Here is a 15,018-nt window from a genome sequence, read left to right as displayed (position 1 = left end):
TATTATTTAATATATTATTATTATTATTATTATTATTATTATTATTATTTAGTGGATTGTTGTAGGTATTTCGGGCTATATAAATGCATTCTCTCCTGACGTTTTGCCTGCAGCTATCTTTCTTTAACAAACAGACCTCACAACCTCTGAGGACAGACCTGACAGACCTCACAACCTCTGAAGATGCTTGCCATAGATGCAGGTGAAACGTCAGGAGAGAATGCTTCTAGAACATGGCCATATAGCCCGAAAAACCTACAACAACCCAGTGATTCCAGCCATGAAAGCTTCGACAATACAATAATTATTTAATTAATAATTACTATTTAATAATTAAATAATTTATTATTAATTATATTATTATTGTTGGGGTTGCATCTACCTTATAGATTAAATGTGTTTGACATCACCAACGCCCATAACTCAATGCTGGGATTTGTAGTTGAGTGAAACACCAGCATTCTTTGGCAAAAAAGGCGGAAATAACTTGTTAAACCACAAATCCCATATAATCCAGCCAGGACAGTTAGAGGGGTGTCAAATTGTATCGATTCTACAGTGTAGAGAGGAACCTGGGGTTTTGTTCAGAGGGGGTTTGCCCTTGTTTTCCTCTGAAGCCGAGAGAGTGTGACTTGCCTAAAGCCACCCAATGGGTTTCCATGGCCGACCTCTAACACTCAAACCACTGCACCACACTGGCTTTGAAGGGAGATATCTGTTTCTAATCAAGGAATCAACTTTACTGGGTTTTATTACAATGGAGAACACTTGCATGTAAAATTATCAGTCTTCAGTAATAATATCAGGGGCCTCAGCAGTAAAATCGCTCATATGTCTTCAGTAAGGTTTAGAGTGCTTGTTTTATTCTCTGCACACAGTTCTTGGGAAGTAAGTAAACATATTAGGTTTGCACGTTCCTAATACAATGTTGTGCGCTATGCTTGGAATTCCAATGTGTTCAATGCCAGACATCTGTGACTCACACTGCAGGCTCAGCCATCATATCCTTTGTAAATATAAGTGTCTGTTTTTATATACTCACATGGGGATATAGATTAGCCATACCAATTAGCAAATGAACCACAGGTTACTTAATCTGATATTAATGTTTCATTTTGGCTTAAATTGTTAAAATATAACTTTAGTGGATATGTCATAGGCAGCCAGCATGTTGGAAAAGGACTCTAGGAGTTATGATCCACACTCAGCTATGGTGACCTTGGGCAAGTCACACTTTCTCAGCCTCAGTGGAAGGCAAAAGCAAGCAACCCTCTCTCAAAAAACTCCTGTGATAGTATTGCCTTAAGGCAGACATGGACAAACTTGGTCCCTCCAGGTGTTTTGGCCTTCAGCTCCCACAATTCCTAACAGCCTTGGGCCTTAAGCAGCTGAGGGGAAAAAGGAAAGGGGCCAAGGCTGTTAGGAATTGTGGGAGTTGAAGTCCAAAACACCTGGAGGGCCCAAGTTTGCCCAGGCTTGCCTTAGGGTCACCATGAATTGGAAACACGTTAAAGGCACACAACAGCAAGGTATGTTTGCTGATACATACACACACATACGGCTTGAGCCATTACTATGCCAATAATATATTTTATACATTGTTTACATAATATAAAGATTGCGTTTCTGTCAAGGTATCATCACATATGCCCCTATGCACACAAGCTTGAATTTCCTGGCTGAGGGTAGGGTTAATTAGTTTTCACCTAAATAAAGGCAAATAATCGAGAAATGTATTCCTGTAACCACTGAGATTTCATAAATCAGCATGCTCAATATGCAAAATTGAACACAATGGGTTACAACTTAAGCTCCATTAGTTTCAAGGGAAAACTTGGGACAACCACAGATAAATTGAACCCTATATAATTAAGTATGAACGGCGCCATTTAGGTACCAGAGCACATATTTACAGGCATTCCTTTGAGTTGCTCTGAGTTTTCCAGGCTGTATTGCCATGTAACATGTCATACAGCCCGGAAAATTAACAGCAACCTAGTCATTCCGGCCATGAAAGCCTTCAACAACACATAACCATTCCTTTCCTCCTTTGTTAAAATCGAGCCACTGGTTTCTAAACCGCATGTACTGGCCTTTGAAAGTCGACATTTTAGAATCCTTCCCTTTGGTTTCATGGCGGAATCCGCCTTGTTTCCATGGACCAACAGTGCCATCTGCTGTCGCATTGTGGTCATTACAAGCCATGAAACCGAGCCAAGGAGCCCATACTTCTAATACCAACCACGCTGCAAATGCTTGGCATAATCTGCCTTGCCTTGCAGTAGCCATTATTATTATTATTTTGCTAAAGGTTCCAGAGGCAATTTCATTAAAGATAAACGTCCTACATTTCAGAGGAAAGAGAGCGGGGATAATAAAAGCGAGCTATTTCCGCAGACCTGCTTTATCTGAAGCAGCCAGACAAAACAAATGAAAGGGGGCTTTTGTCGAAAAATCTTAATTGTGGCTGGACAGTTGTAAACTCATTAAGGGCCGAATTCCAGACAGTTTGCAGACCCGGCATTTATTACACGCTTCTGAGGTCGGTTCTTTGAAGTCTCCACCGTCTGCAACAACAGAGGGCGTCCCAACACCCCAAACAGTGGGGGCAGGCATAAATTAGGGGTCCCTGCTCCCCCTTAACAACCAGCCCCTTCCTCTTTCTTCCTCTGAAAAAAAAATTAGCTAGACGAAAACGGTTCCTTTTTGAACTAATTGAACACCTCTGACCAGATTCCTTTAAGAAAAAGAAGGGGAGAAACAACAACCCCTCCCCTTTAAGAAAACCCACCACACTCCTTCCTGGATATTCCAACCAGAGTCCTTGTCTTTAAACCCTCCAGTATTTTACACCCCATAAACGGTTACAGCCGTCATTTTCTTTTATGGCACTCTATGGCTCTGAATTTTTCCTAATAGCATCTTCAGCCAAGGCTTGTTAGCTGGAAGTGGGTTGGCTTGTGGTGTGATATTTTTCTCTCTCTCTCTCCACGCTTTTAAAATAAACCAAGGCTTTCATTCTGCGGAAGCTGCAGAAGAAACACACTGTTGTGCAGAAATAGCCAGCTAACCCCTTTATCCTCCCTCAGCCCACCCCAAAAGACACCCAAACCCGACTCAAAGATGTTTTTCCCGACGCCAGACTCTTCTATGGCTGAGCCGGTGAGACCCACCGACTTCCATTCCTTTTGTTCTTCACCAACCCTTTCACTCCAAAAACATTTCCTTATATTTGCTGGATAAATGGGCGATTTATTCCCAGTCCTTATGCAAACAACCCCGTTTCAGAAACAGGACTGAAAGCAACCACAGAAACAAAACAAAATGATTATATTATAAAAATCAAAACACTAAAACAAATATGGCGACTGTTATTGTCAGATATGTGCCTGGACTTTGCCTTCCTCGACAACACACACATACAACCCCAATAACCATGGCAGCTGGTTTATTAGTTAGTCTAGAAACAACTGAGCTTTCTTTCACAATGAGGATACTTTCTATATAAAGCTAAAGACTGGCATCTCATATCTCTAAGGTTGATACCTCTCTGGAAGGCAAAAGAATTAAATAAATAAATCAGATCTGGACTAGGGAAGCTAACTGGATGACATTGCTTTCCTCGAGAAAGGTAATCAATATTTTTGCCCCGGTGTTTGTTTTTGATAGGCTTCTTTTACTTCCAGAATTGAATAAATCATTTGCAATGTTTTATTCTAAGTATCTACTACAGTTTTCTTTCATCATCTGATTCTATACTGTGAGTGAATGGGCTTCATGGGTTGGGAAAATTCTTCATGGGAATATACTTCATAGCAAGCCAGCCTCACAATCTCCTTGCTCAATAACCCACTCCAATACACATCTGGACAATGAGTCTCCAAAGCATAATGGCTTTGAAGGAACTAAACTCATATGGGCCACGAGATGTCTTCACTGCTTCATCACACTAGAGAATGAATCCACTTTAAATCCGGTTTTTGCCTCCTGCAGAATTCTGGGGTTTGTAGTTAAGTGAGGCTGTTAAAGGCTCCTCCCTAAACTACAAACCCCATAACTCTGCAGGAGGCAGAAACCGGATTTAAGGTGGATTCATTCTCTAGTGTGGTGAGGTTTCAACTCTATGATTCTATTATTCCTTTGCTTTGAAATCAAGGTGAGGTTTCTGATTGTTCTCCAAGAGGGACGCCATATCTCAGGGTGGGTTTGGTGGCGCAGTGTCCCCTTATAATAATCTTCAACAGCACAAATATGTATACAAAAGAATCAATATATCTTTTATTAAGCAAAAAAAAAAGTTAAATATCATTCGGACACAACTATTTGGTCAGTAGGCCATGAGGTAACTATTGCAATGATACAGTGTAGCTTCAGCATCAACATAAACTTCCAGGATATATATATTTTGGGCTATTCTTTATTTTTATTTTAATCATTGATACAAATCTACAATAACCAAAGGTAGTTTTTTTAGAGCGTATAATTTATTATCAATAAAATTAAAACTTTCATTACAATAAGAATCAAATGACTTGATTAAACTTAAAACGTAAACCATAGGTAGTTGCCTTTCTTTCTTTCTTTTCTTTCTTTCCCTCCCACATAACAGGCATAGCTCCGGTCTCTGAAAACTGCTCACGGGTGCAAAACAAGATTCAAGCTAGTCCGATAATTAAGGGTTTCTTTCTTTAATATATAGATTATATTTATGTATATATAGATATATACACAACTGACGAAGACTGTACTATATATATAGATCAAGTGATTGGTTCGAAAGCAAATGGGTCAAAGCATCCATGAGCCCTTTCCTAATTCCATATATATTCATATATACATATGTATATGGATATATTTATATATACACATATATTTTTCTCTCGTTGAGATAGGGGACAGCAAATTGCAGCCCTGCAGCCTACCCATTGCAATTCAAGATTAACTGGCTAACGATGCAGAGAAGGAGAAGCTGAGTTGTTGTGAGTTTTCTGGGCTGTATGGCCATGTTCCAGAAGCATTCTCTCCTGACGTTTCGCCTGCATCTATGATAGGAATTTTCAGAGGTTGTGAGTTCATCAACCTCTGAAGATGCCTGCCATAGATGCAGGTGAGATGTCAGGAGAGAGTGCTTCTGGAGCATGGCCATATAGCCTGAAAAACTCACCACAACCCAGTGATTCCGGCCATGAAAGCCTTCGACAATACAGGGAAAGAGAAGGTTTGTACACTACAGAGCTATCCTTTATGCATCCTTTATCATTAAACAACCTGAGTTCAAATTGAATTCTAGCTTACAGGACCACAATCGGATACAGCACCCAAGCACAAAAAACCGAGTCACAAACATAATTAATTACCACAATAAAAACACAGTGTTCAAGTATTAAAAGCAGAGCTCTCTCTGCTGCGCAAAAAGCAAATAAAATTAACTATTTCGACTAACCTATACAGTCCGTAAAGAATTGTGCATTTTAAAAAGGTAGTTTTCTTTCATTCTCTTTCTTTCAAGAAGGACAGGTAGATTTAGACAAGCCAACAACACCAGCCTCCCCTGTTTGCCTTGCCTATGATTAGGGAGCAGATCTCTTTCTTTCCCTGTCTGTAGGTAATAGATTGAAAGTCGTGGTACCTCTTCAATAGCACCAGGTCCCAGCCATTTATCTCCCTGCACGCTGGCGAGGTACATTCAAGAGCCGATTGGGCCAAAGACGAGAACAAACCATCAAAGGATTTTGTTGTAGTCGTGTTTTTTTTTCAAAAAATGAAAAATTAAATAAAAAATAAACAATAAAGGCGAGTCACGCGAGGCCTACACACAGTCTCATTGGAAGATGAAGGGATTCGGTTGTGTCGCCTTGGGAGGTGAAAAAATGGGAGAGAAGGGGTGTTTTTCTCCGCTGTTTCTGAGCCACGAGGAACCTGCCACGCGAGACCCACTCAGTCCTCTTTCACTCGGTCCTTGTTGATTTTCTTCATTTTCATCCTCCGGTTCTGGAACCAGATTTTGACCTGTCTCTCGGTTAAATTCAGCAGCCGGGCCACCTCATACCGTCGGTCCCTGGTCAGATACATATTGAACAAAAACTCCTTCTCCAACTCCAGCGTTTGGTGCTTTGTGTAAGGGCAGCGCTTTTTCCGCGTGGAGCGCGCGTGGAGCCAGTTGGCTGCCGGGTTGTCTGCAAGGCAAGGAAGCCAGAGGTTGGAGCAGTGGGGAGAGATAACAACCACGACAACAACAACAAGACAGTGTTACTCTGGCATCCCCAACCCTCCTGGGACAAGATGCTTCCCCTTCTACTGATACACCCAGAGGTGCCCTGATGTGGGTGTTTTACGACATGCCTTTCATTGGGACAGACAGACAGGATGGGCAGCCAACAATGGGCCGGGACAAGGACGTTTGAAGAGGTCACGCAGAATGACTTGCCGTAAAAAAAAAACCCATGGGGGTTGACTACTACCTCCCCACTTCCCTTTCTCTTTCTCTTTTCTCTTGCATACTATTTACATGCAACATGTCCACCTCTCGCTGCCTCCCTCTCCCTCTCCTTCGTGTAATTTTGGAGCTAGCATCTTCTCTCAACCCACAAGGACCCTGTGGGCTTGCCTCCTTCCCTACTCCTCACTTTACACTCCTAGTTTTTTAAAAAGGTAGGTGGGAAACCCTCGAGTGTTCGTGTCCCCCCTTTTTTCCAGTCTGTGATGTCACCAGCTTTCTCAACAAGACAGGCGACAAAGGGGGCACATACTCCAGCCCACCCATTCACACTCAGCCTGGCCTGGCTGAGGAACCTGCTGAGCCTGACTTTGGTTGCCTGCCTCACTGTTAAATCCAGCTATTCATCCATCAATGCTGGTGAGGAGAGATTATTTATATATGTAACATTGAGGGGGGAAATCCCAACCAACCAAGAAGGGAGTAAATGAAAGGACGGATGTCCCTCCTACTCTCCCCCCCCCCCCCCACCCGCAATTATGTCTCTTGGCTTTCCTAACTTCGTCACAAAGGAATCAGATTCACCTCCAATGTTTTGTTCCTCCTGCTCTCTGTTTCTGGGCTCTTCAGGACCGCCATCATCTCCTCCCTCCCCTCCTCTTCCTTCTCTCTCTCTCTCTCCCTCCACCAACTAACCCTACCTCCCACTAACTCTTTTCCCATTTCACTGGAGTACTGAAGGCTGTCGCCATGAATGTACACTGTACTGCCCACTGTCACCACCGAGGGCGAGCTGGAGAGGAGAACTACACATCCCATCACGCTCCATTGTGCCTGACCCAGTCTTGGGAGGTTCAGGCCTCTAAACATGAGGAGGGAGAGTACACAGAGAAATGTCCTGTTCGCCCTTCACCACAGCTGCTGCATTTTGTGGACAGCATGCCTACCGCCTCCTTCTGAAATACCCTGATTGGGGTGTGTGTGTGTGGCGAAATGCCTTTTCTTTCAGTGGTCTTATGCCTTTTCTGTGTGTGTATTTAACTATGTTGAATCACTCCTCGAACCATGAGAGGAGGCAAAAACAAATGATATTATTATTATTATTATTATTATTATTATTATTATTATTAGGGCAGGAGGGAAGCCAGCCAATGCCGCATAGCTCAAGATGGATCCCACTTACTTAAGCCAAGGGGTGTGTGTGTGTGGCAGCCCCTTTCCCTGCACCAGCCCCCTGCCAGCCCAAACATTCTGTACTTATTTATGTTTATAGCGCCTTTCTCCTGGCATAGAGACTCAATAAGGGACTTATTGATTCTACAGTACTCTATAATGCAGTTTGAAGTGCATTAGATGTTCAGTCTAGACCTATATAATGCAGTTTGAAGTGCATTATATGCTCAGTGCAGAAAGTATACAAAGCAGGTTAAACTGCATTATATGGTCAATGTGGAAACTATACAGTGAAGCTTGAACTGCATTATATGGTTAGTGTAGAAACTATATAAAGCAGCTTAAACTGCATTATATGGTCAGTGCAGAACTGTACAATACAGCTTGAACTGCATTATATGATCAGTGTGGAAACTATACAAAGCAGTTTGAACTGCATTACATGATCAGTGTAGAACTATACTATGCAGCTTGGATTGAATTATATGGTCAGTGCAGAAACTGTACAATGCAACTTGAGTCGTGTAGAAACTATACTATACAGTTTGAACTGCATTATAAGCTCAATGTTAAACTATGCAATGCAGCTTGATCTGATCATTATATGATCAGTGTAGAACTATACTATGCAGCTTGAACTGAATTATATGGTCAGTGCAAAAACTATACATTGCAACTTGAACTGCATTATATTCTTAGTGTAGAAACTATACTATGCAGCTTTAATTGCATTACATAGTCAGTACAGAAAGTAAACAATGCAGCTTGAACTGCATTATAAGCTCAATGTAGAACTATACAATGCAACTTTAATTGCATTAAATGCTCAGTGTTGAGACTATACAATGCAGTTTGAACTGCATTATATAGTCAGTGTAGAAAGTATATAATGCAGCTTGAACTGCATTATATAGTCAGTGCAGAAAGTAAATGCAGCTTCAACTGCATTATATAGTCAGTGTAGAAAGTATACAATGCAGCTTGAGCTGCATGGCTCTACACTGATTGTCGGGCAGTGTAGCACCAGCCAAACATGACACAACTAAAAACAGAGCAAATGCATTGATATGAATATATAAAAATACAAAACCAAGTGCAAATGGTATGAAAATGCACTTCAAACTACCTTGAACACCCTTCTTTCTCTCCCTGCCTGCCAGCCATCCAGCCCAAGAGGGATCTTCCCTGCCTCCGTGCCCTCTCCCTTCCCAGTGGGTCCCACTTACTGGGGTCGATCTGGTTCTTGTCCCCTCCTGCTCCTCCTGCTCCGGCCTCGCTCTCGGCGTGGCTCTCGGCGAAGGGCGGCCCGTCTCCGGGGGTCTTCTCCCGTTCAGCTGAGGGGGAACCACAGGCATAGTCAGTGAGGGGGAGGGCGTTGCTGTGCGGCTCGAAGGCAGTGCGGCAGTCCCCCCGCCGGGCCGGGAGCGGCTCGGGCTTGATGCCGTAGGGCCGGCCGGGCGGCGGCAAGGCGGGGAAGGCCAAGGAGCCGCCGGGCAGAGGCTCCAGCCAGGAGCGCAGGTACCTGCTGCCGTCGGGGGCGGCGGGCAGCGGGGGCGGATGGTGCACGTAGGGGTGGTAGACGTGGCCGGAGCCCGGGGGCGGCGGAGGAGGCGGAGGCGGGTGCGGAGGCGGCGGGGCGGCGCTCCAGGAGGCCGAGAAGACCGAGGAGGCCTTGGCCTGGAAGCTGCAGGCCGAGAAGTCGGCGTGCTCGGGGGCCGCCCCTCGGGAGCCCACTTGGCCCAGGGGCAGCGAGCCGTAGCGCGCCGCGGAGGGGCCCAGCTCCTCGCCGCCTTCGTGGAGCAGGAAGGAGTCCACGTAGTAGTTGCTCAGCGTCCCCGAGGAAGTCATGGCCCGGGCGGAGGAGGGAAGGGAAGGGAGGAAAAAGAAGAGAAGGGGGAGAGAGAGAGAGAGAAAGGAAGGAAGGAGGAGAGAGAGGCAAGACCCGGCGAAATTATGAAACGGCAGATTTCATGTCACAACTTGGTCCTGGCGAAGAAGTACAGTCACCTAATAAGTTGAAGGCGGCCGGGGCCTCTGATTGGCTGCCGCGCCTCACGTGGCCGGGCGGCAGAACAATAAAGTATAAATCAGTCCGCAGGCTATTAATGGGTCAGTGTTTTCGAGTCATCATTTTTTATAGCTCAGCCTTAGGAATTTTTTTAATGTAAAGGGGGCGAGTTGGACGAGCAAACTTTGGGTTTTTGTGGCATGCAAATAAGATTAAAAGATTAGGGATTTTTTTTCAGGAGGGGGAGGGGGAAAGGGGAGGGTGGGTCTTGCCCTCCTTTAAAAGAGGGGACTATTTTATATCATAATTAATCATCCCATCAAAGGTTGGCGTTTGGAGAATCCAAGAAAGGAGAGGAGAAAAAAAAAACTAAGACAGGCTTCCCTTATTTTATTTTTATTATTATTATTAAGTGATGGGAGACCTTCACATAAAATTATACAATAATGGAAGCCATAAAAATAAAGAAAAGGAAAATAACATTGGGCGGGCGCACTGTATTTAAATCTATATTTATTCTATTTCATACATAAGGAGTTATTGTCTCGGGAGCCACCAGGTTGTTATTAAGTCAGTAACGACGAGCATATTCATTTGCATCGCTGTGTTTCGCGGCAGTAAAAATTTACGAGTGCACTGGAAAGGTTAAATTATACTATTGTGTTGTACTTTGGGAAGCTGTACTGTAAATAATACTGTGCGGCTGAGTTCAGAGCGAACGGGAGGCTGGCAAGGCGAAAAGTCAAATCCAAGAGAAGAAGCCTGTCTCCCTCGGATCTGCCTCTTTTCCTCTCACGCGCCCGAACAGACGAGGAGAGAGGAAAGCGGGGGGGGGGGCACAAGAGGGGGGTTTGGGGCTCTTTATGGGGCACCTTGAGAGCCAAGGGTCGTCGGAGACACAACGGGGAGCCCTTCCCACGAACCCACATTTCCAGATCCACTCCAACGCCGTGTTTCTTGCCCCCCTCCTTCAGGGAAACTCCAGCAGCGGGTTGCACGCTGATCCATTGACATTCTGACACAAACACTCAGCTTTGGAAGCCAGATATACACATATATATGTGTGTAGTATTTCCAAATGCTATAATATATATATTTGGGGGAAGTAGGCTTCTTCATGCACGTGGACAAAGAAAAAAAAAGACTGGAAAGGGGGAAAGCAGAGCAACATGGACGTTTGGAGGGCAAACCAAAGAGACCCACCCACCCGCCTCGATCAAGTTGACTGCAGAGGGGCTTCTTGGTATGTGAGCCCTCCTGCCTCTTTCCTCTTCTGTCTGGAGAGGAGGAACCAGAGCCATGCTACCGCTGGGGAAGACTATATATGTATGGATTGGGTCGGGGAGGGGGTTAGTAATGCTTCCCCATCCCGTCCTCTCCTGGAGAACCTTCCTGAACCATGTCTGGATTGGAGAGCCCCCCCCCCTTGGCATCCGCCCCCCTTTCTCTGGCATTGCTTTCTCCAAGCAAACAGATCTTAGAAGGTCTGAATACTTATTGTTTCCCTGGCACTTTCTATGGGGCTTCTGGGAGCAATATGGGGACGAGGCGGAGGGTTATAGTCTCTCTACCCCCAGAATCACAACAACAACAACAATAAAAGGATATGGCCCTCCGATCAAGGCCAGTGTTGTGAATTAAAGTAATGGGGGAAATACTCAGTGGCTGTGACATTTGAAGGCTTTGTCTTCTCGGTGGATTCCTGTGGTTTTATTTTTGTCCTTTCTATTATTATTATTTTCTCTTTTCTTCTTTAGCTGTTGCTTTTGGGAATCACAAACGGAGCTCAAGAGTGGGGTGAGGAAGAAAAGGGTTCTTTTGTTTTTAGTCTCAAACAGCGGCGTTATTCAGTCTAGAGGCTGTCTAATAGTAAGAGAATCGTGTGTTAATTAGATTCGTGTGTGAATATTCCTGGTGCAAAGCGCATGTTTTTCATTAGTCTACATTAATGTCTTTCCTCCTTGTGCTCCAAGAGGCCAATCTCGAATGAGAGAAACGGAATAGACACTTCTCCATTCTTAAAAATACCAGAATATTGAAGATTACACAAAGTAATTATCTGATCAGAAATAAAAGGGCTCAGGAGTTGCTGATAATAATCTCCCCTACCTACACACGCAAAATAACGTTTCCCAGAAGACTTGAGTAGCTACTATAGTTACTTTCGTGAGATAATTGGAACTATTTGTGTCTGCATAGAGATAGCGGCAACAAAAATACAACAAGCACATGTATCGTGTTATGGGTTTGTGTCTTTCCTGGAAAGAGGGGAAGCCTTGCGTCATTTTTTGTTTAAAATCGAGAGTCAGCTGTTGTGAAATATGTTCACAGAACTTCCTTCCTCCTTGAAGGAGAGAAAATAATCTTAACAGCAGGATTCCTCCCATGTTTTCTTTATTGCATTTCGTGTTTCGGAAATGGCAGCAGATTTTCATTTCTGATTAGGGAGAATCAGGCTCGATTGACTACATCAGAATAACACAATAATCTCTCTGTACTCCTGAACAAAGACAGTTCAAGTATCTAGAGGGGAGAAAAGTTGGGTTGGAATTATAGAGATAATAAATAATCTGCGTGTTTCTTTCTCCTATGCAGAAATGTTATTTCCAAAGGGACTTGTATATTTCCAACTTGATTAATTTTCATGTAAGGACAGACACAGCATGGAAACAGAAGAAACGCGGGTCTACAGTTAAGCTTCATTTTCACTTAAATAAATATATTTTCACCTCAAGTGAATACATTTCTGGTCTTATCTTAAGGCAGCGGCTACCAGATATCGCCCCTTGCCCATAAATACAAATATTAGGGACTCCCAAGTAATAAGTAAGCGTATTTCCGGTTGTTGGTGACTTTTAAACAGCCTTATTTCCTTCCGGTTTGTATAATATTATATCAATTTCAACAGACTCCAATAGTCCTTCACAGCTCTCATATGTGTGTGTGTGTGTAAAAATATACTATTGAGTAAGTGTGCATGAAGGACAATACATATACACATATAAACATACATATACACATCTACATATACACACACTCAATACTATGTGTGTATATATGTATATATGTATATATATGTACACTATTGAGTGTGTGTATTATATATATATATATATATATATATATATATATATATGTTGAGAGATAGAGAGAAAGTGTGTGTGTGTGTGTATATATATATATATTTATATATCAGACCCACCAACTTTAGTGGGCCTTCTTGCTAAGTATGCAAAATTAGCAGCCTTACGGGTTTTATACTGTCACACCCAAGAGTTTTACATTTCTTAGCCTTAACTATTTTCTTTGAATTTTCTGCTAGAGCTATCACTGGAAAATTTTCATTCACGTTTAAATTACAGTAATAATTTTCGAGCTATATTCTTCTCTGAATTCGGCCTCACCGGTAAGCCAATGCCTATGAAATGTTTCCTTAACACACATAGATACAGGCGTTCTTGTTATTATATATATATATATATATATAGCCACTGAAATGTGTGTGTGTGTGTTTATATATATAGAGAGAGAGCCACTGAAATTTATTTATATATATATATATATAATTCACACACACACACACATATAGCCACTGAAATCTGGAGAAACCCTGAGCCAAAGGATATGCTATGCAAATTATGAAGGACTTCAATGGTATTTTTCCAAACAAAGAAATACATATTTGTTTCAGCTCCACAATGGAGTAAACACCCAATACTAGGAGCCTGTATACCTAAACTTGAGTTTTATTGGCGAGCCTATATATTTATGTATTTAAGAAAGCCCTTTACATTTAAAATCGAGCTTTTGACGCCTGAGTTTACAAACACTGGCTGGGGTTATATTAGAAGTGCATACTTATGGGCAGTGTAGACGCACATAACGTAGTTCAATGCATATTTTTGTGTTTTCCGGGCTGTATGGCAATGTTGCAGAAGCATTCTCTCCTGACGTTTCACCTGCATCTATGGCAGGCACCCTCAGAGGTTGTGAGATTGTGGGCCATACAGCCCAGAAAACACACAACAATCCAGTGATTCCGGCCATGAAAACCCTCGACAATACATTAGTTCAATGCACTTCAGACTGCCTGATGAGGGTCTACATTGGCCATATAACGCCACTCAAACTGCTTTGTCTGGAAAGTGTAGTTCCAGCCACAGGCATCCGCATTCCAACCGAAAAGCTCGACATTTCTGGGTGTCCCGGGCTTGGTTCCCAGTATACAACTGCACATATACACAACCCACTCGTTGCATTTACAATCCTAACAAAGCCTCCAAGTTTCCAAACAGACTGGCGAAAAGGCGTGCGAATCTGCTGCTCCCTCCTTTCCCCTCTTCCCAGAAAAGGCCGAAAGCAGACCCCACGGCGGATATCCCCACATCCTCCCCGCCCTAGATCCCCGGAGAGGTCTTGTTCATTTGCACGAACGGTAAACAACGCACGTCTCCGGCGTAAACAAGGCTCTGCAGCGCCTTCGCTTCTCTCTCTCTCTCCCTCTCCGCCTCGCAGCTGCGGTTCCTGCCTTTGCTGCCGCCGTGGACAATAATGATCGTAACCGAGGCCTTGTGGGCGAGCGACGGGGAAATCCTGGCCTTGTTTTCCCGCCTTCTTTTCCCCTCCTTTCTCGCAAGGGCCCCGTCTTAATCCCTTCCTACAGAGGCCTCGGAGTTGCGTTGGAGGATATGTGTGCCTTGGAGAGGTAGAGGAGGGAAGAAGCAAGAAAAAGGGCTGCCTTGCCACCGCTGGAAACCAGGCGACCGAGGCGGGTGGGTGTGTTTGGCTGGCTTACCCTCCTCTCCCCTCCCTCCCTCCTTCTCCTCAGACACAATATAGCCCAATAAAATATAATGAGAACGAAGCAGCGGCTCGCAATCCGAGCTGGAGATGGCTCCCAGATTCCTTTGCTTTCTCTCCCGGCTGAGGGTTAGAAAGCAGGAAGGAAAGGAAGGAAAATGGCAGGGCAAGACAAAGGTAAAGATTGCTATGACAATCCAGACAAGCAGCAGGAAAGAAAAAGACCCTGCAAGAAGAAAAGGAGATGGGTTGTTGTGATTTTTCTGGACTGTATGACCATGCTCCAGAAGCATTCTCTCCTGACGTTTCGCCTACATCTATGGCAGGCATCCTCAGAGGCTGTGAGGCCTGTTGGAAACTAGGCAAATTGGGTTTATATATCTGTGGAATGTCCAGGGTAGGAGAAAGAGCTCTTGTCTGTTTGAGGTAGGTGTGAATATTTCAGTTGGCCACCCTGATTAGCATTTAATGGTTTATCAGTTTCAAGGTTTGGCTTCTTCCTGCCTGGGGGAATCCTTTGTTTCCATACAGGCCGGAAAACTCACAACATCCCTGTGATTCCTGCGTCCATGAAAGTCATCGACTAAACAAGGAAAGGAAA

General features: G+C 43.8%; 2 protein-coding genes across 2 annotated transcripts in view; both read right to left on the bottom strand.

Annotated features, from left to right (window-relative positions):
• HOXA3 (homeobox A3) overlaps positions 1 to 15,018 on the bottom strand; it is a 125,215-nt gene that overhangs the window by 74,587 nt on the left and 35,610 nt on the right. The window lies entirely within an intron of this gene.
• On the bottom strand, positions 4,255 to 11,037 carry HOXA9 (homeobox A9). Its single transcript, XM_060782046.2, has 2 exons — positions 8,836 to 11,037; positions 4,255 to 6,176 (listed from the first exon to the last, which is right to left on the bottom strand). The coding sequence occupies exons 1-2, from the start codon at positions 9,455 to 9,457 to the stop codon at positions 5,938 to 5,940; spliced, it is 861 nt and encodes a 286-aa protein (XP_060638029.1). The 5' UTR covers positions 9,458 to 11,037; the 3' UTR covers positions 4,255 to 5,937.

Source organism: Anolis sagrei, chromosome 6 (genome assembly GCF_037176765.1).
Source record: "Anolis sagrei isolate rAnoSag1 chromosome 6, rAnoSag1.mat, whole genome shotgun sequence".
Taxonomy (NCBI): domain Eukaryota; kingdom Metazoa; phylum Chordata; class Lepidosauria; order Squamata; family Dactyloidae; genus Anolis; species Anolis sagrei.
Note: the sequence above shows the minus strand (reverse complement) of the source record. Positions and strands in the feature narration are given on the sequence as shown.